The sequence below is a fragment of the Polypterus senegalus genome, chromosome 2 (assembly GCF_016835505.1).
Source record: "Polypterus senegalus isolate Bchr_013 chromosome 2, ASM1683550v1, whole genome shotgun sequence".
Lineage (NCBI taxonomy): Eukaryota > Metazoa > Chordata > Cladistia > Polypteriformes > Polypteridae > Polypterus > Polypterus senegalus.
This window is the reverse complement of record NC_053155.1, coordinates 9,209,275-9,231,727: the sequence shown is the minus strand read 5'-3', so window position 1 is coordinate 9,231,727 and position 22,453 is coordinate 9,209,275. Positions and strand designations below refer to the sequence as shown.

Below are 22,453 nucleotides of genomic sequence, written 5' to 3'. Positions count from 1 at the left end.
CTATAAGAGTGAAATGCTTAAGCCCTTCACCTATGGTTCTGCATGTGAGTTGATGGTTGCCACTGAATTGTTCGGTTGTCGCTTTCAAGTGTACCGAAATGGCCAAATATTTTACACCTTTGGACAATCGCCAATGGCTCTTAAACATCTTAGATTCACTGGTGACGATTTCAGTAGTGGACACTTTGAAGTTTATGAATGTTTAAACTCTCAAAAGCTGGATGCGAAGTTATCGATGAAACCGGTTGTATGCTTACAACGCTTGACACATACCGAATGTCACTTCGACACAGTAAGTCCTGCAAATACTGTTGTAATTGAAACAAACCATGAAACTCAAACTGATTATGACAGCAGCAATCCAAGCTGTGAGATTTGAAACAAGATTACTGTTCACATGGCCAACTGTATGTTGCATGCTCAAGAGTAAGCTTAGCGAACAGCTTAGTCATATTACAACCAGAGGGCCGAACTGACAACGTGGTATACTAAGAGATCTTTAACAAATAATTATTGGTATATTTTCCCTCAGTTTAAAAAGGTTTACTTTTCTTCTTAATAAAAATTTTAAGGCAATACTTTGCCACTGCAAAGCGTGGGTATTTTGCTAGTGTATATATATATATATATATATAGATTAAAGTCATGCTGTGCCCCAGATCGGGTCACCTCCTATAAAGAGACAGGATTTACTAAACACAGGGATGATGTATTTTGTTCCAAACTGTGAGTGTATAGGATATTAATGATATTATTTCAAATTAATTTATAATATTAATTTATCCATTATCCAACCCGCTATATCCTAACTACAGAGTCACGGGGGTCTGCTGGAGCCAATCCCAGCCAACATAGGGCGCAAAGCAGGCAACAAAGTGGCATTCACTTATTTTAAACAGGCATGGTGCAAGCCCGCTGCATTATAATATTAATATTAATTCATAATGTTAATAATAATTAATTTGCTTGGCTGTTTTAAATTCAGAATATTCAAGTAGAGAAGTGGCAGATCTGGGTGAACCAGCTTAGGTCCAAATAAAACCAGTTTGGAAGGCTTCCAGGAGATTTTAGCCAAAGCCAAGCAGATGTTAAGGTTCATGCCCAGTTGTGTAATTCCAAATCAGGGAACAATCTTCATTTTAACAAGGTCTCGATCATTACAACAGTAGCTGCCTGTGTGACGAGCAGGACAGAGAATCTTTAACACTCTTAAAACTCCACTGGTATTGTACTGATGTGATGTAAAGAAGAGAACAGAATGATAATGTTATACCCAGACAAGGCTTTGACGGAGCTAAATAAGCCAATGACATCAAGAAAGTCAGAGGTGGTGTTTCCAAGGAACATTCAGATGTCCTCAGCATGGAGAGGTTTAGTGGTGGGTATTGAGTACAACAAAGGGATAAATGAAGTCTAAGTTACAAAATACAACTGCTAGAACCTCAAGGAGCAAACTAAACAAGATGGAACAAAGTGGAGTGTAGTTAGTGCATCAGGCCCGAAGCCTGGCCAAACATTGTGTGTCCAAGATCATCAGAAGAAATTGGGTGATAGCTTGAACAATCAGAGGGCTCTTAGCCTTCATTTATCAAGATGATAATCAGGACTGTGTTAATGGAAATGCCCAGTCCAGTGAAAGAGATAGCAGCTGTAAGTACTTGATAATGTCTCCAAAATGCGGAGAGGAAGTCTAGCAGGAACCCATCTGATAGTTTTCTGTCACAATGCTGTGATCATTGTCTCTGTTGCTGATTTGCACTTGACAAAGTTGCTAGCCCTGTGCCCAATCCCCTATCCTAGAGGACCAGTAGAACATTTTAGCCTGGTCTCTAACTAAAATGGGACTCTGGGGTATCAAAGAGCCAGCCCAGGCCCAGAAGATCCAGACAGTGGACTATCTCTTCTCTCTTACATGGCAAGCATGGAAAAATAAAAGGGATTTGGAAGGATAGGGTCAAAATAAACGGTGTACCTGGTAAACCACAAAAGCCTGAAATGTTTATTTCATAAGGACCCCACTCTGAGAACTTGAGCTAGAATCTTTATACTTGAAAAACAACCATCATATCCCCAAGATAACAGTACCCACTCAGATAATTTGGCAAACAGCACTGACTTTAGGGCAGAGTTGTGTAATCAAGCTCCAGCACAATTGGCATTAAAGCATCAGTCTAACAAGTCCCTGTTTTGTTTTTTCTGAGGTCTTCTTGATGGTTGTGGTACAAAACTATTTACACTGATTTAGGTGTTGTGTTTTATTCTCAATTTATAGCATTTATAAAAGTGTTTCCTCACAAGTCACCTCCTTGTTTGTCTGACTGACCTTGTCTGCCTGCTTCTCCCTCTCATAGGCAATGGCCAAAGCCCAACCATTTACATATCATGATGAGCATTCCTGCTCGGTGTGTCTGGACACCCTTACTGACCCTGTGTCACTGCATTGTGGTCACAGTTTCTGTCTTAAGTGCCTCACCAACCTCTATGATCAAAGTCAAGTATGTAGCTGTCCTGAGTGTGGAGAGTCCTTCACCACGAGGCCTGAACTACACATAAATGTTGAGCTGAATGAAGCCATCAAGAAATTAAAGAAGATGGCCATCTGTCCTCCTCCATCTCAAAATTTTGCTGGCCCTGGAGATGTGGAGTGTTACGTGTGTCCCATAAAGAAGTTCAGAGCAGTGAAGTCCTGTCTGACTTGTATGGCCTCCTTCTGTCAGATTCACCTGAAGCCTCACTTTGACAGAGCAACCTTGAAAGACCATAAGCTGACTGATCCAGATGGAAATCTTCAGGAGAAGCTCTGTGCAAAACATCAGAAATGTTTAGAAATATTTTGTAAAACAGACAAGATGTGTATTTGCATGATGTGTGTGATGACTGAACACAAAGGTCATGAAATGGTCGAGCTGGAGACAAAAAGAGATGAAGAAAAAAAGCAGGTGAGTGGGGTTTAGTGTTTAATGGAAAAAATCAGGAGGAGAAAGGGCTGTGAGACTGAATGTCACTATTTGAGTATAACTTGAAGTTATTATTATTATTATTATTATTATTATTATTATTATTATTATTATTATCTATACTAATAAAGGCAAAGCCCTCACTCACTCACTCACTCACTCACTCATCACTAATTCTCCAAATTCCCGTGTGCGTGGAAGGCTGAAATTTGGCAGGCTCATTCCTTACAGCTTACTTACAAAAGTTAAGCAGGTTTCATTTCGAAATTCTACGCGTAACAGTCATAACGGTCAACAACGTCCACCATGTTGAACTTTCTTATTCATGGCCCCATCTTCATGAAATTTGGTAGGCGGCTTCCCTGCACTAACCGAAACCAATGTACATACTTATTTCGGCGGTATGACGCCACTTTCAGCCACCATATTGAACTTTCCAACGTCACTAATTCTCCAACTTCCCGTATAGGTAGAAGGCTGAAATGTGGTACTTATTTCGGTGGTATGATGATATTGAACTTTTCAACGGTCTTTGTTACTTATGGGCCCATCTTCAAGAAATTTGGTACACGGGTTCCCAACGCTAACTGAATCCTACTTACGTACATATATACGTCCATAGCCTGCAGCTTGGTCACCGTGTGAGCTCTGGTCTCTTTATTCCCTTCTTTGCTTTGCCACGGGATTCACGTCTCCCTGCTGATAACTGCAGCCTGTTTATTTAATCCACGGCTTCTCTGTTTTATTGTTCGTTTATTACGATTATAGTTATTGTTTAGGTATTTTAGACTTAGTTTACATTGTTTAGGTACCCATTTCCTTTATCGTTCCAACCGTACCCCCATTAAAATGTCTATCGAGGTGATCACTATCAATCAAAGAACTGTCACTTACCGAGTGGTTTCCATGGCCGGAGATGCCGCCTGCCTTTTCCATTCTCTGTGTTACATATTTTACGGCCATATCAGGCTCACTCTTGATATCCGGAGGAACATTGTGTCTTAAGTATTGAATGACTGGGACAGGTTCAAGGTGTGGACTGATGACGGTACAGGAGATAATTATACTACACAGGAGCACTATAAGAGTGAAATGCTTAAGCCCTTCACCTATGGTTCTGCATGTGAGTTGATGGTTGCCACTGAATTGTTCGGTTGTCGCTTTCAAGTGTACCGAAATGGCCAAATATTTTACACCTTTGGACAATCGCCAATGGCTCTTAAACATCTTAGATTCACTGGTGACGATTTCAGTAGTGGACACTTTGAAGTTTATGAATGTTTAAACTCTCAAAAGCTGGATGCGAAGTTATCGATGAAACCGGTTGTATGCTTACAACGCTTGACACATACCGAATGTCACTTCGACACAGTAAGTCCTGCAAATACTGTTGTAATTGAAACAAACCATGAAACTCAAACTGATTATGACAGCAGCAATCCAAGCTGTGAGATTTGAAACAAGATTACTGTTCACATGGCCAACTGTATGTTGCATGCTCAAGAGTAAGCTTAGCGAACAGCTTAGTCATATTACAACCAGAGGGCCGAACTGACAACGTGGTATACTAAGAGATCTTTAACAAATAATTATTGGTATATTTTCCCTCAGTTTAAAAGGTTTACTTTTCTTCTTAATAAAAATTTTAAGGCAATACTTTGCCGCTGCGAAGTTTGGGTATTTTTCTAGTGTATATATATATATATATATATAGATTAAAGTCATGCTGTGCCCCAGATCGGGTCACCTCCTATAAAGAGACAGGATTTACTAAACACAGGGATGATGTATTTTGTTCCAAACTGTGAGTGTATAGGATATTAATGATATTATTTCAAATTAATTTATAATATTAATTTATCCATTATCCAACCCGCTATATCCTAACTACAGAGTCACGGGGGTCTGCTGGAGCCAATCCCAGCCAACATAGGGCGCAAAGCAGGCAACAAAGTGGCATTCACTTATTTTAAACAGGCATGGTGCAAGCCCGCTGCATTATAATATTAATATTAATTCATAATGTTAATAATAATTAATTTGCTTGGCTGTTTTAAATTCAGAATATTCAAGTAGAGAAGTGGCAGATCTGGGTGAACCAGCTTAGGTCCAAATAAAAACCAGTTTGGAAGGCTTCCAGGAGATTTTAGCCAAAGCCAAGCAGATGTTAAGGTTCATGCCCAGTTGTGTAATTCCAAATCAGGGAACAATCTTCATTTTAACAAGGTCTCGATCATTACAACAGTAGCTGCCTGTGTGACGAGCAGGACAGAGAATCTTTAACACTCTTAAAACTCCACTGGTATTGTACTGATGTGATGTAAAGAAGAGAACAGAATGATAATGTTATACCCAGACAAGGCTTTGACGGAGCTAAATAAGCCAATGACATCAAGAAAGTCAGAGGTGGTGTTTCCAAGGAACATTCAGATGTCCTCAGCATGGAGAGGTTTAGTGGTGGGTATTGAGTACAACAAAGGGATAAATGAAGTCTAAGTTACAAAATACAACTGCTAGAACCTCAAGGAGCAAACTAAACAAGATGGAACAAAGTGGAGTGTAGTTAGTGCATCAGGCCCGAAGCCTGGCCAAACATTGTGTGTCCAAGATCATCAGAAGAAATTGGGTGATAGCTTGAACAATCAGAGGGCTCTTAGCCTTCATTTATCAAGATGATAATCAGGACTGTGTTAATGGAAATGCCCAGTCCAGTGAAAGAGATAGCAGCTGTAAGTACTTGATAATGTCTCCAAAATGCGGAGAGGAAGTCTAGCAGGAACCCATCTGATAGTTTTCTGTCACAATGCTGTGATCATTGTCTCTGTTGCTGATTTGCACTTGACAAAGTTGCTAGCCCTGTGCCCAATCCCCTATCCTAGAGGACCAGTAGAACATTTTAGCCTGGTCTCTAACTAAAATGGGACTCTGGGGTATCAAAGAGCCAGCCCAGGCCCAGAAGATCCAGAAAGTGGACTATCTCTTCTCTCTACATGGCAAGCATGGAAAAATAAAAGGGATTTGGAAGGATAGGGTCAAAATAAACGGTGTACCTGGTAAACCACAAAAGCCTGAAATGTTTATTTCATAAGGACCCCACTCTGAGAACTTGAGCTAGAATCTTTATACTTGAAAACAAACCATCATATCCCCAAGATAACAGTACCCACTCAGATAATTTGGCAAACAGCACTGACTTTAGGGCAGAGTTGTGTAATCAAGCTCCAGCACAATTGGCATTAAAGCATCAGTCTAACAAGTCCCTGTTTTGTTTTTTCTGAGGTCTTCTTGATGGTTGTGGTACAAAACTATTTACACTGATTTAGGTGTTGTGTTTTATTCTCAATTTATAGCATTTATAAAAGTGTTTCCTCACAAGTCACCTCCTTGTTTGTCTGACTGACCTTGTCTGCCTGCTTCTCCCTCTCATAGGCAATGGCCAAAGCCCAACCATTTACATATCATGATGAGCATTCCTGCTCGGTGTGTCTGGACACCCTTACTGACCCTGTGTCACTGCATTGTGGTCACAGTTTCTGTCTTAAGTGCCTCACCAACCTCTATGATCAAAGTCAAGTATGTAGCTGTCCTGAGTGTGGAGAGTCCTTCACCACGAGGCCTGAACTACACATAAATGTTGAGCTGAATGAAGCCATCAAGAAATTAAAGAAGATGGCCATCTGTCCTCCTCCATCTCAAAATTTTGCTGGCCCTGGAGATGTGGAGTGTTACGTGTGTCCCATAAAGAAGTTCAGAGCAGTGAAGTCCTGTCTGACTTGTATGGCCTCCTTCTGTCAGATTCACCTGAAGCCTCACTTTGACAGAGCAACCTTGAAAGACCATAAGCTGACTGATCCAGATGGAAATCTTCAGGAGAAGCTCTGTGCAAAACATCAGAAATGTTTAGAAATATTTTGTAAAACAGACAAGATGTGTATTTGCATGATGTGTGTGATGACTGAACACAAAGGTCATGAAATGGTCGAGCTGGAGACAAAAAGAGATGAAGAAAAAAAGCAGGTGAGTGGGGTTTAGTGTTTAATGGAAAAAATCAGGAGGAGAAAGGGCTGTGAGACTGAATGTCACTATTTGAGTATAACTTGAAGTTATTATTATTATTATTATTATTATTATTATCTATACTAATAAAAAAGGCAAAGCCCTCACTCACTCACTCACTCACTGACTCATCACTAATTCTCCAACTTCCCGTGTGGGTGGAAGGCTGAAATTTGGCAGGTTCATTCCTTACAGCTTCCTTACAAAAGTTGGGCAGGTTTTATATCGAAATTCTACGCGTAATGGTCATAACTGGAAGCAGTTTTCTCCATTTACTGTAATGGAGATGAGCTTCAACGCCGTGGGGCGGAGTTTCGTGTGACATCATCACGCCTCCCACGTAATCACGCAGTACATAGAAAACCAGGAAGACCTCAAAAAGCGCTGAAGAAAACATGCATTATATAATTGAGAAGGCAGCGAAACAATAAGAAGCGAGCGAGTGACATATACAACCATATTCATGAGTTCTGCTACTTCGGAAACAAAGCACGATGTAAACCTACACTTTAAATTAAGTTCATAGACAGGCTGCGCTGGCGTTTGTAATTTAGTGCCTGCCCATATAAGGCAGTCCGTCAGCGGCAATCCAATAGCAAACTGCCACTAAATATTCACGGGTGAAGGACTGTGCTTATGGAGAGGAAGATGAGATGGTCAGGGTGGTGTTTGACACAAACTCAGCGAAACTGCGAGAGAAAGTTTTAAGTGCCAGGACTAAGGTAACATTAAATACAGCCATGGACATAGCACGAGATGGCACCAGCACAGCTGGGAACCTTCGATGCATGTACACCGAGTGGCTCACGTGAACTGACGCGTGCACAGATAAAAGCAACAGTTCCAAAGAGCTGAACAAAACCGAATTACACAATTGAAAAGGCAGCAAAAATATGAAGCGTCTGATAAGCATATTCATAAATCCAGCTACTGCGAAACAAAGCACACGTGGAAAAAGTCAATGTCCCGCTAAAGGAAGACAGTGTAAAAAACCCGTGCATGCAGTGTGTCAGGTCTCAGATAAAGAAGAAGACGAGCTGTTTATTGATGCAGTAAGAAACGAATCGATGAATGAAACCTGTCATCTTTACAACGATTGACAAACACGGAATGTAACTTGAACACAACACATCCTACAAATACGAACCTGATTGAAAGAAATAATGATAATCAAATCCTTGATGACAGCAACACTCAGTAACACTCACAAAACAAATACTGTATATTGACAGTCATGTTACGTTATTTTTAAAATGTTCCCTTTTCTTTTTCTAGCTTTTTAACACACTACTTCTCCGCTGTGATACGCGGGTATATATATATGTATATATATATAACCCGATCTACATACTCGAATAATGGATACTTTATTCGCCATCAATGATTGTTTTGGTAAAGCCATACTCAGTGTATTCATTAGATGAACGGTAAAAAGTAAGGGCAAGGGAGGATGACTTATTGAGGCATGCAGGCTGTAGTGCGCGTCAACTCTATCTGAATTGCGATCACATTTGAAAAAATATATCTTTTCAAGTTCTATTTAGTCCATATGTGTCAAACTCAAGGGCAGCGGGCCACATCTGGCCCGGCGTGTAATTATATCCGCCCGCGAGATCATTTTATATACTGTATTATTGTTATTAAAGCCCGGTATATGAAGCGCTGGTAACACAATAAACTACAGATCCCATAATGCAGCGCTTCAGCTGCCTTGCCGAACAGTTACCGCGTTAATCAAGTCTACCTTAAGATGCTGCAAGTTATTGCGAAGCTAGCTCACATGATGCTGAAGAGAAAAGTTGATTCTGAAAATAGAGCCTTTAAAAACCGATGGGAGGCTGAGTATATGTTTACTGAACCCGTGTGTCTCATTTGTGGAGCTAATGTGGCTGTAATTACAGAATTTAATCTAAGACGGCACTATAAAACAAAACATCAGGGTAACCTGAAAGACCTGAATGCAATGCAGAAGATACAGAAAGCAGAAGAATTAAATAAGAATCTGACACTTCAGCGGACGTTTTACCCGTGCACAATCACAAAGTGATTTCAATTGAGCTGCTTTTATGGGAGACACAACCACTTGCCCCACTTTCCCTGTTGCCAAGTAATGTTAAACCAAGTCGTCACTACGGTGTTCCCAAATACGCACTTTGCTGATAAACTGAGCGCACTGAGTTTGCACGGCGCTTTGGTGACTTTGAAGAACAAAAAGTCCGTCTACATGCGGCTCGAACGTTGTGCATGTTTGGTAGCACATATCTGTGTGAGAAGCTCTTCTCAGTGATAAAGACTAACAAAACAGCACACAGGAGTCGCCTCACTGATGAGCACCTGCAATCCATCCTGAGAATCTCCACAACACAGAACCTCACACCAAACAGAAACGAACCTGTGGCCAAAAAAAGATGCCAGGCGTCCAGCTCTAAAATGACATATGAGCAAAGACAACTGAATGATTTGATTTGTTATTGCTGAAAGGAACACATTTTATTTATATTTCCAGGTTTTGTTATGCAGCATGTTCATATTTGAATTTGTATAATTTTGACAGGATATATTTTTATGGAGAGCAAAATCTTTTGGGATATTTAAAATCTAAGTTTATTTTTATAAAATATAAAATTACATAAGAGTAAAGAAATTTGAATGTTTGTTCTTTTAATGTTTACTTTATTTCTAACTTGTATAATTTAGACAGGATATATTTTTATGGAGAGCAAAATATTATAAGTTGTTTAAGGTTTGAGTTGATTTATTCAGGAATAATATTCCTGTCTGTTTTTACCATTCCTACCAAAGATATTTCTGTCGACTAAATAAAAATTCCTTCTATTTAAAATTTAAATAGAACTTGAACAAATATAGTTCATAATATCCACGCAGACTTGCACGTAAGAGCGGGTGTCATCCGTTTTAACAAACAGCGTATTGCACTGATACTGAAATAGCTGTGTGTGTATATATGTAGATATGTATGTATATGTATATATATGTTTATATATGTGTGTGTGTATGTATATATATATATATATGTATTTGTGTGTATATATGTGTGTGTATGTATGTATGTGTGTATGTATATATATATATGTATTTGTGTGTATATATGTGTGTGTATGTATGTGTGTATGTATAGATATGTATATATATATGTTTGTGTGTGTGTGTAAATATATATATATATATTTATATTTATATATATATATATATATATGTGACAACAACACTCATCACTCACAACAGTGACAAAACAATAACATTGACAATCATGTTACGTTATTTTCAAAATGTTTCCTTTTCTTTTTCATTGCTTCTTTAACACACTACTTCTCCGTCTGCGCTGCGCGGGTATTTTGCTAGTTATTATATAAAAAGGTTTCATTTAAAGTCTAAAATTGATATTTGATTGTAATTGAAAGGTTGTTTGTTTGACCTCACACTAATCGTGTTACTCCTGATATCCTATGTGCAGATTTGTGTTTGCATCAATTACGTACAAAGTCAGTCTTTTTGTCATTTTGAATGGTTTGCTCATTATCGTCATTAATAAAACTTATCATCCACACCACTTCAGAGCGCAGTATGAAACTGATTTAATCCAGTCCCATCGCTCTGCGTTCTGATCTTCACAGCAGTGTTTCTAAATACTTCTCCAGTGCCCTAATAATATGCAATTGTACATCTGATCCTGTTCTGATTCATTTATAAGCCTAAGATCCCTGACTGTTGTTTAATGCTCACTGAAGCTGACGTCATATTTAGGTGCCTTCTACCTGAAAGAAATATCAGAACTGGTGACTGCAGTTACTGATCTTGTTACTGAAGCCTGTCAGTTTTTAATCAGTAAAAATGGCAGCTAGCTAAGTTAAATTGCATAACGAGGTGATAGCTTTCCAGGACAGTTTCACACGTTCAGAGAATTGAGTGTTCAGCCCTTTATCTGAGAGCCAGTATCAGGCTGCCTGAAGGAGCCGATGCTGTACGAAGGGTTACCAGGGACTGAGAGTTCAAATGCTATCTCTGCCCTCTTTTTGTTGTTTTGTTTTTTTTATTCTGTCATGGTACATAAGACACAAGACACAAGGCCCGGTCATATATATTGTGAGAAGTGTCCCAATGTAGGAACAACACTTCTGCAGGTGCAACCATGGGGCTGCCAAGAACACCTCCAGGACAATTGTGTTTTGCAGAATCACAATTTTTATACCGAGAACCTCAGCTGAGAGTTCTTGAAGGGCCTCAAAGGTGAGATTAGCCTCCAGTTACAGTACATCAGGCAGTTCACTTGTGTTTGCGCCACCTGCAGGCCTAAAAATGTGAGGCTGAAGAGCTGCTCCATAGGGCAGGCCATTACGGATAGGAGCCGTCTGAGAAATTGAGATAGAGGCATGTTTATTCTGAGAACGAGATGGAACAGGGCCTGATTGAACAGTTGCATCAGGTCTAAATTCATGCAGATATCGGGCTCCATTTCTTCCAGCCCAGCACCTTTTATTCTGTGTCTCCCCAGCTCGCCCCATCCCTTCGGGTGTTCTTGGCCTTCCTCAACTCTCTGCCAGGCTCCTTCTGCCCACCAATTTGTGACCTACAGAATGTCAATGTTGAACAGCTGAGCCGATCATAATGAGCAATCATCTCGCCTTCTCATCGACATCCTGCAGCACTGCTGAGCTCCCACTCCCCCACGCACCATCATGGACCCCTCACTTCAAACAGCTTCTGTCTCAGTCTGCTGAGGACCACCTGGTGCTGGTCACAATACACATCTGATGTAGCAACACCTAACTATTTTCATTCTTTTACATTGATAAATGTGAACAGAGCTCTGAGTCTGTCTAATTTGTTACAAACTATTAAATTGATCTGAATTAAAAATTAGCAGACAGCCAGCTCTGATTCTTAACGTCTGTCTCCTCAGATGTCCTCTCTCTGTCTGCTCTCCCATTTGTCTGACTTATTCTTATTATGTCTTTGGATTACAGGATGAGTTCATCTGCTTGGTGTGTCTGGAGACCCTGAGTGACCCCATCTCGCTCCCCTGTGGTCACAGTTTCTGTCTGAAGTGCCTCTCAGACTACTGGGAGCAAAACCAAGAGTGCAGTTGCCCTCAGTGCAGAGAGATCTTCACCACGAGGCCTGAACTGCACATAAACACTAAGCTGAATGAAGGCATCAAGAAATTAAAGATGGCGAGTACTCATCCATCTCAGAATTGTGTTGGCTCTGGAGACGTGGAGTGTGACTTCTGCACTGGGAAGAAGTCCAGAGCAGTGAAGTCCTGTCTGACGTGCATGGTCTCTTACTGCCAGGCTCACCTGCAGCCCCACTTTGAAGTAGAAGCCTGGAAGGACCACAAGCTGACTGATCCAGTTAGAAATCTGAAGGAGAAGCTCTGTGTGAAACATCACAAGAGTCTGGAGATATTTTGCAAAACTGATGAGACCTGCATCTGCATGATGTGTGGCATGATTGAACATGAGAACCATGAAAAGGTTGAGCTGCAGATGGAAAAAGAAGAAAAACAGGCGAGTGGGATTTAGTGTTTAATGAAAAAAATAAAAGATTTAAGGGATTTCTAAAAGTAGTTTGACAGAATCATCTTGGCGCCCATCTGAGGAGTCTAAATGTTCTTGTCTTTGATGGTAGGGAGCTGAAACACATCCTGGTGAGACTGGGCACAAGACATTATGTGTCTTCATCATTAAAATATTTACCCAGGAACACTTTGGAAAGTCAGTTAGAAATATGTGTGTAATATTCAGTTTGGAGCTTTACACATTATACTGTAGCTGTGGATGTGGCTGACTCCTTCATAAATATATTTTACTTATAATAGATGGATAGACAGATATGTAGGTAGGTAGGTAGCACTTCATCAGTTCCAATGAGAAATGCTTTTAGAGAAACTCAAAAAATACAGAAATATTACACGGCAAAAATAAGCCTTACAATGAGACACAAAAATTACTAAGAAACCAAACTTCTGACTTGGCTAATGATGAGAGTGCAATCCAGGACAGCACACCATATTGGCCATCACAGAGCCGTGAAGATGTGAAGGATGTCACTTCCCACATTAAAGTAATGCAATCTCCTTAGGAAGAACAGTTTACTCTACGCTTTCTTCTGTACTTTCTATGTTTTCTAGCAGGCTCTCTTATCAATTTGTGTTTCCTTCATGACCAGCTTGTATACCACTGACTGATTTGCACCCTTGGCTGTAGCCCTTCGGCTTGTCTTGCCAGGCCTTGCTCACCTTTATTGACCATCTCAGTTGCCTATTTAGTCCTCAGTGCTTTCACAGCCATCACTTAGGCCATCGCTAGTAACCACGCCTGAATGTGTTCCCCTTTCATGACCTAAAGCAGCCCACCATGTATGTGTTTTATTCTCATCTTCATAAATGAAATTGGAGTTAGTTAACATTTAGTTGTCTTCTAATTTCTGGAATTCAATTTTAAATGAATTTTTAATGATATTATATATATATAAGAAAATAGACAGTAAATTAAAGTAAAAGTGAATTCTGATAAGACCTCACGTGTCCTCTTGTGTGTCCAAACAGAAACAGCTGGAGGCGACAAGGAGTGAAATCACAAGGAGACTTGAAGAGAGAGAGAACAAACAGAAGACGACAAGGATGATGGTGGACAAAATGAAGGTGAGTGAAATTAAGGTGACAATCCACATGAATAATGGAGAAAAAAGTTAAAACTAGAAGAGCTGGCAGAGTAATGATATGTAGGGACATGAAAAGGAAAATGGAGAGAAGGCGTTTTATTGTGTCCTCCATGTCTCACTCATCAGTGATTCACATAGTATGGCCCTCTTGTCTTTTGGACTTTCCATCACAGTTATAATCTAGCCCTCAACATTAACTCAAACTTCAGGTTGGCACTGTTCTAATTGAGATCAGTGGGCACAACATTCCTTAATGGACTTTTCATGATCATTTTCAGGTTTTGTTTGACTCAATAGCTTTTTGTGTTCCCCTGTTTGAGTGAGTGCAGTTTTGATTATCGTGATTGCTGTTCTTTAGACATTTTTTTCTGTATATCGTGATTGCTGTTCTTTAGACATTTTTTTCTATATCTTTTAGTCCTGTGTGACCTACTGTACTAGACTTTTGCCTTAGATTCTGAACCACTAGGATTCTAACAATATGGTTTCCTTCGTAAAACTTTATTTTAGCGGATAGAATTATTTAGGACATAATGATGGTTTCCTGGGGCCGTCTGTCTGCTCACTTCTGCTGCCTTACAGATCCAGTGTCCTCGAATCTTTGTACAAGTGCAGTTTGTGTTTTTACTCCATCCCGTTGTGGGTTTTCCATCAAGTATTCTGTTGGCAGGGACTCTACATTGGCTCGCTATGATTGTGAGTGTTGGTTTGTGTGGTCCTGTATTGGACTGGCACAGTGTCCTGGAGTGTTTCTTGCCAAAATGAATTTTTGAGAATATTTTCACCCAGCAGTGGAACAACTTGTCACTTTAAAATTTTTCAACCTAATTTTGTTTCATCTCAGACTAATATTAACATTAGAATTACCAGAGCCTACGAAAAAATTTGTAGATCCGTCCCACCTTAAAACGCTTCACACCTCTCCGTCAGCGTCTTTTGTCCTTTAAATGTATTGATAAGCAGTCTACTATCACATCCCCCACACCCCACAGTTTTCTCAGCTCAAGTCTGTTTACCCGTGTGTCAGTTGCTTAGAGTTGTATAGAGTGAGAAGTCAAGCAAAATGACACCTTTTATAAAGACTATATCATTATTTGGAAACATACATTTGATTCCAGTCTGTAACAGCCAGTCAGTGTAATTTATGATACTTGTAAAAGCTAGTTTTATTTATTCAGTTTTATTCTCTCAGCCGCGTTCACGATCCCAACTCCAACAAAACCCCGCATTTGACTCTGCTGTTTTCTCAGATGCGCTATAACAAAGGTGAACTCAAATCATGACGACAGTTCTACATCGGAGCAAGAAAGCACTTTTGTCATCACTGTACTTTGTATATGTATATGGGAAGTTCTGCACTCTACTTGTGACTGTAGGAAGTAAGTAAATAAATAAAGGTAAATGGGTAAATAACATTTGATTAGCATGAGATTAAGCAGGTTACAAAATGACATGACTATTCTATTGTGGAGGATGGACCTTCTTACGAGCCATACTTGCCTAGGTGGAATCTTCAGTAACATTAAGAAATTAGTAAATAAAATACAAATGGATCAACCCAGGTAATAAAGTCTAAAACTCTTTTGAGTTTTACAATGAAAAATAGATGTGAAAGGATAAATTAATAAAGTGTTCATGATATTAAATGAAATGAGAACCCCCTAAACCATCCACTAGGCACTTGTGTATCATATCTCCATCGCTCAAGTTTGACTTGCACCCCAAACAAGTACAAAACTACTACACTTAAGTATCTGGACCATAAAGAGTCTTTTACTTTCACGCAGTTACATCCTGTTCCTTACAATACCTGTAATACCCGTATCTCTTCTTTTCCGCTCCTCCTCTGCTCCAGGTGAGTGCTGTTCTACTCCATTCCAAGTTACTTTTAAAGTTAAACTCTGGAGTATTTCTAGCACTCATAAGGTGTACCCCAGAAACACGTCCGGGTCTGACAGAGTCCTCAAAGTACAGTTAGCTGTCCCCTATAGATCACTCTAGCAGCTCTATCTCAACATGGCTGCCTGTTTAGACTATTTATCCCATAAAGCCCTGTGGATACCCAAATGGGAGCACTGGCAGAGGGATGCTGCATACTAAGAGAACATATTGCACTCGGATATTGCCCACTGTTCTGCCATTATTCTAGTTTCCTATCTGGGTAAAGAATCATAATCCACACTAGCTGTGGTGCCAGCCAATCCAAGTTATTCTTTACAAGTAAGTACCAAAGTACCAAAAGAGTACCAAAAATGTGTCTTGTGAATGGTATGTCTTACTAGGTGACTCAATTCAGTGTCTTTTTCCATCCAATCAGATTTCTGTGGAAAAAGAAGTGGAGGGATATGAGAAGAAATTTACTGATCTGATTTGCTGCATTGAAGAAACTTGCAGGAAACTGGTTGAGAGGACCAGAGAACAAGAGAAGACAGAAATGGAGAAGGGTGAAGGAGTCATAGAGCAACTGAAGGATGAGATTGAGCAACTAAGAAGGAAAGACGTTGAGCTGAAGGAGCTTTCGGAGACCAGAGACCACATCCACTTCTTGCAGGTTAGGTGACACTCTTATGGGTATCTGATCAGTAATAACAGCTCAGGTGCAAAGTGATAAGACACTGGTGCTGAAGCCCATTAAAGTCATCCATCCTTGGTGTGAAGCACTCACTACTGAATTACAAACTGCCTCTGGAATCAATATCAGCACAACAAGTGTTTGTTTGGTGCTTCATGAAACCATGACTCAATACAAAACATCAGCTAGGGTTAAAGTCCACCACCATTGGACTCGGGGTCAGTGAACACACATTCTATGGTAATATAAATTACATTTCACCATCCGACAGTCTGCTTGGTTTGGCGAATGCCAGGAGAACACTGCCTGGTAGCAATCTGTGAAGGCCTTGTCCTGTGTCAGCTTGACAAAATGACGTTCTTAGAGAAATGTTGTGGATGAATTTGACTGGCCTGCACTGGGCCCTGATCTCTATTGAACACTTTTGGGATGAGCTGGAACATTGACTGTGAGCACAACATTATCATCCAGCATCCAGACCCAAACTCTCTAATGATGCTGTGAGTGAAGTGAAGCAAATCCCTGCTGCCATGTCGCAAAATCCAGTGTAAAGTTGAATGGAGGCTATGATAACAGCAAAGGTGTGTGGGCAACTCCATGTTAATGTCCATCGGTTTGAAATGAGATGTCCAACAAGCACATTTTGATGTGATTTGCAGGTAGCCATGTAGTGCCTGTACTCCATATTACTGTAGAACTAATCCTCACAATAGTCTTCTCTACTTTGTTTGGCTGAGGACAGTGATCAATCCACAAGAATGCCCATGTGTCTCTCATTAGTTATACTTTATAGCTTCAGACTTTTAATGTAAATTTACATTCAATAGTTTTCTTCATTTGTGTGTGAGTCATTATATTTAATTTAATTAAGTCCATCTCAGTACTCAAGAAAGCAGCAGGTCCAGCACTGATCCTGTAATCCCCACAGTTGACTTTAACTCTTCTTAAGCTCCTCATAATGCTTTGTTTCCAGTGCTTAGTCAATTTTGCACCCCTCTGCTCGCTGTACCCTCAGTCCACACTTGGACAGTCTGATGACTCATCTCTCAGGTGTTAAAAGCTTATTGAAAGTCGAGGTTGACAAAATCTTATGTGAAACTACACTGAAATACTGTCATAAAGAATTAAGAAATGAATGAAACACCAGTTCCCCATTTGGTTGTCCACCACTCGGATCTGTTGAATCAGAAAAGCTTCTTCTAACTCAGCATTTCTTTGATTTCTGCTGTCCCCTCTTCTCTCCTGGTACCAGACATTCTCATCTCTCTGTGTCCTTCCTGCTGATGAAGACTTGCCCGCTGTCACTGCCGACTTCTCTTCTGATGGCCTGAGAAAGGAGCTGTCATGGCTGATAAAGAATCTGGAGAAGATCGGCCAGTGGGACATCTTAAAATGGACTCAATCAGGTACAGCGTCTGGTCTTGTTGTGTGTGCTGCTAAAGTCCTTTAGAAAGTCAAGAGTGACAATAAGCATTGAGGTGAAAGAAAGAGGCATCCTCTTTAACAATTTGTATTCATATAAAAATCTGTATTTGCTGTCAAAGATTTATAAGCTGAGTGATAACACAATCTCATTGTAAATAATTGCTTTATCATTTCTTATCTCTTCTTGAGTGGCCATTTGCAGATTTCACTTTGAAATGTCACATCCACTTTTCTTTATAGGATGATGACACTTGTTTTGTAGTTCTAAATTTTTCCAAGATACCTTTTACATCTAAAATCTCTCCAGCTCACCCAACTAGTTGTACTAAATTGAGATAAGTGCAGTCTTCCCTTAGATTGGCTTGTGGTCAAGTGACCTTGCAGGGTCACCACTTGGGTGGTCCAAGCCGAGCTCCTGTTCCTACCATCATCCATTGGTGTTTAGCATGGAAGCCATGAGCCCTGCTTCTTGTTCCCACCACTGTCCCTTGGCGTCCATGGAACCTCCTGGAATAGTTGATCTACCCACGCTGCTTATTACAGTTTAGTACATACAGGTGCCTAATTACACAGAGCACCAATGAGGAAATTGACTGAACAGTTTCTCGCAGTAACACCTCATCCAAGGACCTCTCACATATACGCTGTCTCACTGAGGCTGAGCGCACTGCTATATTAAAATCTGCACACTGCCTTTACCATAGCATAACGTCACCTCTGGGGCGCCCCCTTTTGGTCAAACTTGATACCACAAGATTAAACACAGCTTCCAGCTGTAAAGACGTCCTGTGCTGTAAAGAATCCAATCAGACCGGCACTCCTGATCTGACGTCATCAAGATGGCTGTAGCTTACACGTCTTCTGCTTCACTTTAATATTTGAATCTGTATTGCCTTCCTGACTCCAAGTAATTTTACAACTGTTTTGAATTGACAAGCCTGGTAAATAAAACACCGAGAATGAGACGGAAATATTTAAAGATTGTCTTCTAATATTGTAATTATTTCTATAAATGCCTCACCCTTTTATTGAGGACACATCCTCTAAGTCAGCTTCTGTAGTTTACAGTCTGAATATTCCTATTTAGTAAGTATTCTTTAGTGATCAGGCCTTGACTTAAATGTAACACACGTTAAGTTATGCAGCTTTGCCTCTGAGCTTTTATTATAAAACACACGCTAAGAAATGGCAGTTCGTCTCTGAGGTTGCTTATGAACTACTGTTCATGTGTCACATGCAAAGAGAGCTGCTTAGCCTGAAAGTTTTATTTAAAAGCACACGCTAGTTAAAGAGCGCTTAACCTCTGAGGTTACTGATAAAACATAACTATTAGCCATAGGTGGAAATATACAACCTAAAGCTTAACAAACAATATTAAGTCACACAAACTCAAATATTAGGGTAGTGTATAACTCATTTAAATTCCAAAGACAAAATTATTCTTTTAGAGTAGAAGGAATGAGCGGGAGTCAGATTAACGGTCCACACTCCAATGCCATCATTGGATAAAAGACGTGAGGCTGTAGTGAAACTCAGTGAGTTAAAAGTTCTTGCCTATCTAAAGTCATAACCAGATAGAAATACCTACACAGACACACTGTAGGCAGAAAGGTACAATTTATGAATTAAATATATATAGAGAAAAGCTCATATTCATATTGGAATATATACTCAGCAAAAAAAGAAACGTCCTCTGACTTTCAAGTGTTTTTACTTTCAGTAAACTTAATGTGTAAATATTTGTATGAACAGTAAAAGAGTCAACACCTTAAGACATAAACTAAAAATGTTTCACAATGTGTCCGTGAATGAAGGGAGGCTCAAAATCAAAAGTACCAGTCAGTATCTGGTATGGCCACCAGCTGATTGAAGTACTGCAGTGCATCTCCTCCTCATGGACTGGACCAGATTTGTCAGTTCTTGCTGTGAGATGTTACCCCACTCTTCCACCAAGGCGCCTGCAAGTTCCTGGACATTTCTGGGGGGAATGGCCCTAGCCCTCACCCTGCGATCCAACAGGTCCCAGACGTGCTCAATGGGATTGAGATCCGGGCTCTTCCACTGCGAGGATGATCAGCTGTCCTTACTGTCTCCCTGTAGCGCTGTCTTAGGCGTCTCACAGTGCGGACATGGCAATTTATTGCCCTAGCCACATCAGCAGTCCTCATGCCTCCCTGCAGCATGCCTAATGCACGTTCACGCAGATCAGCAAGGACCCTGGGCATCTTTCTTTGGGTGTTTTTCACAGTCGGTAGACAAGTCTCTTTAGTGTCCTGCGTTTTTAGAACTGTGACCTTAAATGTCTACTTTCTGTAAGCTGTTAAGGTCTTAACGACCATTCCACAGGTGCATGTTAATTAATTGATTATGGTTAATTGAACATGCATGGAAAACATTGTTTAAACCCTTTACAATGAAGATCTGTAAAGTTATTTGGATTTTTAAAACATTATTGTTGAAATACACAGTCCTGAAAAAGGGACGTTTCTTTTTTTGCTGAGTATATATGGAATGAATATTTAAATCTAGATTTTTGCCTAATTTAAAAGCCTATACTGTATATATATATATAAATGTGTATGTGTGTGTGCATGTGTGTGTTAATGCTGTCAAAAGGAAAGACACACGGTCTCTGGTTTACACACATGCAAGTCCCACCAGACACATGTTTAACTGGGACCAATGTTATTATAGTTTTGCCTTTTTATATTAGTTTTTATTTCTATATTTTTTCTGACCTTACTTGGAAAAAATTAGTTTAGTTTTAGTTTTCCTTCATCATGTATTTTTAGTTTTAGTTTAGTTTTTATTTTACAAAGACATTTCTATTTTATTTATATATATATTAGTTTCAGTTTTAGTTTTAGTAATTATAGTATGGTTAAAGAGCTACTATGAAGTTTAGTTTTTGTGTCACAATGAGACAGAAATATACACTTAACGGGTTTGGATATAATATGAATTTAATGTTAGTGGAAGCTGGCTACACTACACAACACACTTTACTATTTGGTTTTGCTTTTGTCTGATAAAAGCAAGCATAATTGAAACCAATTACTGAATATGAACAATTTTTACACAATTTTATAATTTTTGAAATATTTTTATGTCATTTGGGCTGAACAAATCTGCGCTGACTGTTGGCACTTTTGTCTTTTCCTTTTATTGCCCAGAATGGGCCAATTTTGTAATGAGTTTTAGGTGAATTTTAAGGTGTGAGGGTTTTTTACTCTAAATGTCTACAGCACACCACAACATATCCTGCTCCAATGACAATGTGCTTATGATGAATGCCTTCAATATTTCATTCAAAAATCTCAAAACACTGAGCTTTGTTATTTTCTACCAGCCATATTGATCTCTAATTCCATCTCAGGCACACACAATTTATAGAAAGCATTTTTGCACCTGCAGGCCTGGAAAGATATTAAAAAATACGAAAAGAGATTCTACTGTGTTCAGACAGGTGTGACCATGAAAATCACGGGGGTTAATGAAGAAAAAGGCTGTTAGGCTTGAATGAGCGTGCAGACCTCACGTGGCCGTATTGAGGGAAACAAAGAAAAACAAGTATGTAGTGTGAAGGTTAGGGCAGTGAGACTTGAATAGCCCACCATAAGAACTATAAACCCATAATGAGCAGAGCAAGAGTAGGTAATAGGTATATGGACAGGCACAAAATGATAGAGACAAAATCTGAGATTAAGAACAATATATACATTATCCCGAGCAGGATCACAGGAATCTGGAGCCTACCCAAGCAAGTTTGTATGCAAGGCAGAAAAACTCCCTGGTATGCAATATGTATGATATGGCTGATGTTAAGAACAAAAAGAATATGATATTTCAACTATTCAACTAAATCTGTTTAGAGAGAGAGAGAGAGGGAGAGAGACATTAAAAAAATAGATATTTTAAAGCATAATTCTGCTACTGGATTATTGTCATAATATCTGGTATTTTGAGCTGTGTATATGAACTAAAAAAGATAAATTAATAGATATAGAACAAATACAAAACCAAATTAGTATGTTTAGCTTTTCACCACTTGGCAGATTCGCTTCCCCCACCTACCTGTAATTCAGTAGACACGTTGCCAACTCAGGGATTTTACAAGGTTTGTATCGCTTCGTTGTTAAATGACATTTTTAAAGCAAAAGTGATTGGTCAGCAACAATATGCTGATCTTGTATGTTATCATATTGTCAGTCTTTCGATCAGTGCCGTTTTATTTTCAAAAATCGGGAGTGGTCTCCCTTAGACTTTCTCGTGTACTCAGATACGGGGATGGATATTTGAGGAGTAAACCGCAAGACAATGATTATATTATGTACAATAAAGAACCATCATCAACAAATCAAATCAAATTAATAATATATGGAACAATTATTATAAAAATAAAGTTGAATAAAATGGACTGCACGAATAAAAAAAAAATCCAGTATGTGTTCAGGTAAAGTACCATTTCCGGTTAATGGATTTGGCCCAAAAGTTAATACTGATCAACAATTCTGGTGTAACAACCCCATGCCAAATTTCATCTATCTATCTAGTTGCGTTTTTGAGTTATGCTGTTTATACACACACACATGCACACAGAAATAATTCCAAAAACAGTATTTTCGGACTCGGGGAGTTCTACAAGATTCATCAAAATGTCAAGGTCAAATTTTTTTCATGATTAGCATACTTTCTCTATGTATACTTCGAGTGCAAACTGGCAGGTGAATTACTGTCAACAAAAAGCAGGCACCTGAAA

At 39.5% G+C, this 22,453-nt stretch overlaps 1 protein-coding gene across 1 annotated transcript in view; it reads left to right on the top strand.

Moving 5' to 3' along the window:
- The window catches only part of LOC120524134 (E3 ubiquitin/ISG15 ligase TRIM25-like), a 35,328-nt gene that overhangs the window by 6,576 nt on the left and 6,299 nt on the right, over positions 1-22,453 (top strand). Inside the window, exons 3-8 of the mRNA XM_039746012.1 lie at positions 2,352-2,939; positions 6,387-6,974; positions 11,999-12,541; positions 13,582-13,677; positions 16,015-16,248; positions 17,522-17,675. Coding sequence (XP_039601946.1) covers positions 2,352-2,939; positions 6,387-6,974; positions 11,999-12,541; positions 13,582-13,677; positions 16,015-16,248; positions 17,522-17,675 — 2,203 coding nt within the window. The remainder of the gene's footprint in view (positions 1-2,351; positions 2,940-6,386; positions 6,975-11,998; positions 12,542-13,581; positions 13,678-16,014; positions 16,249-17,521; positions 17,676-22,453) is intronic.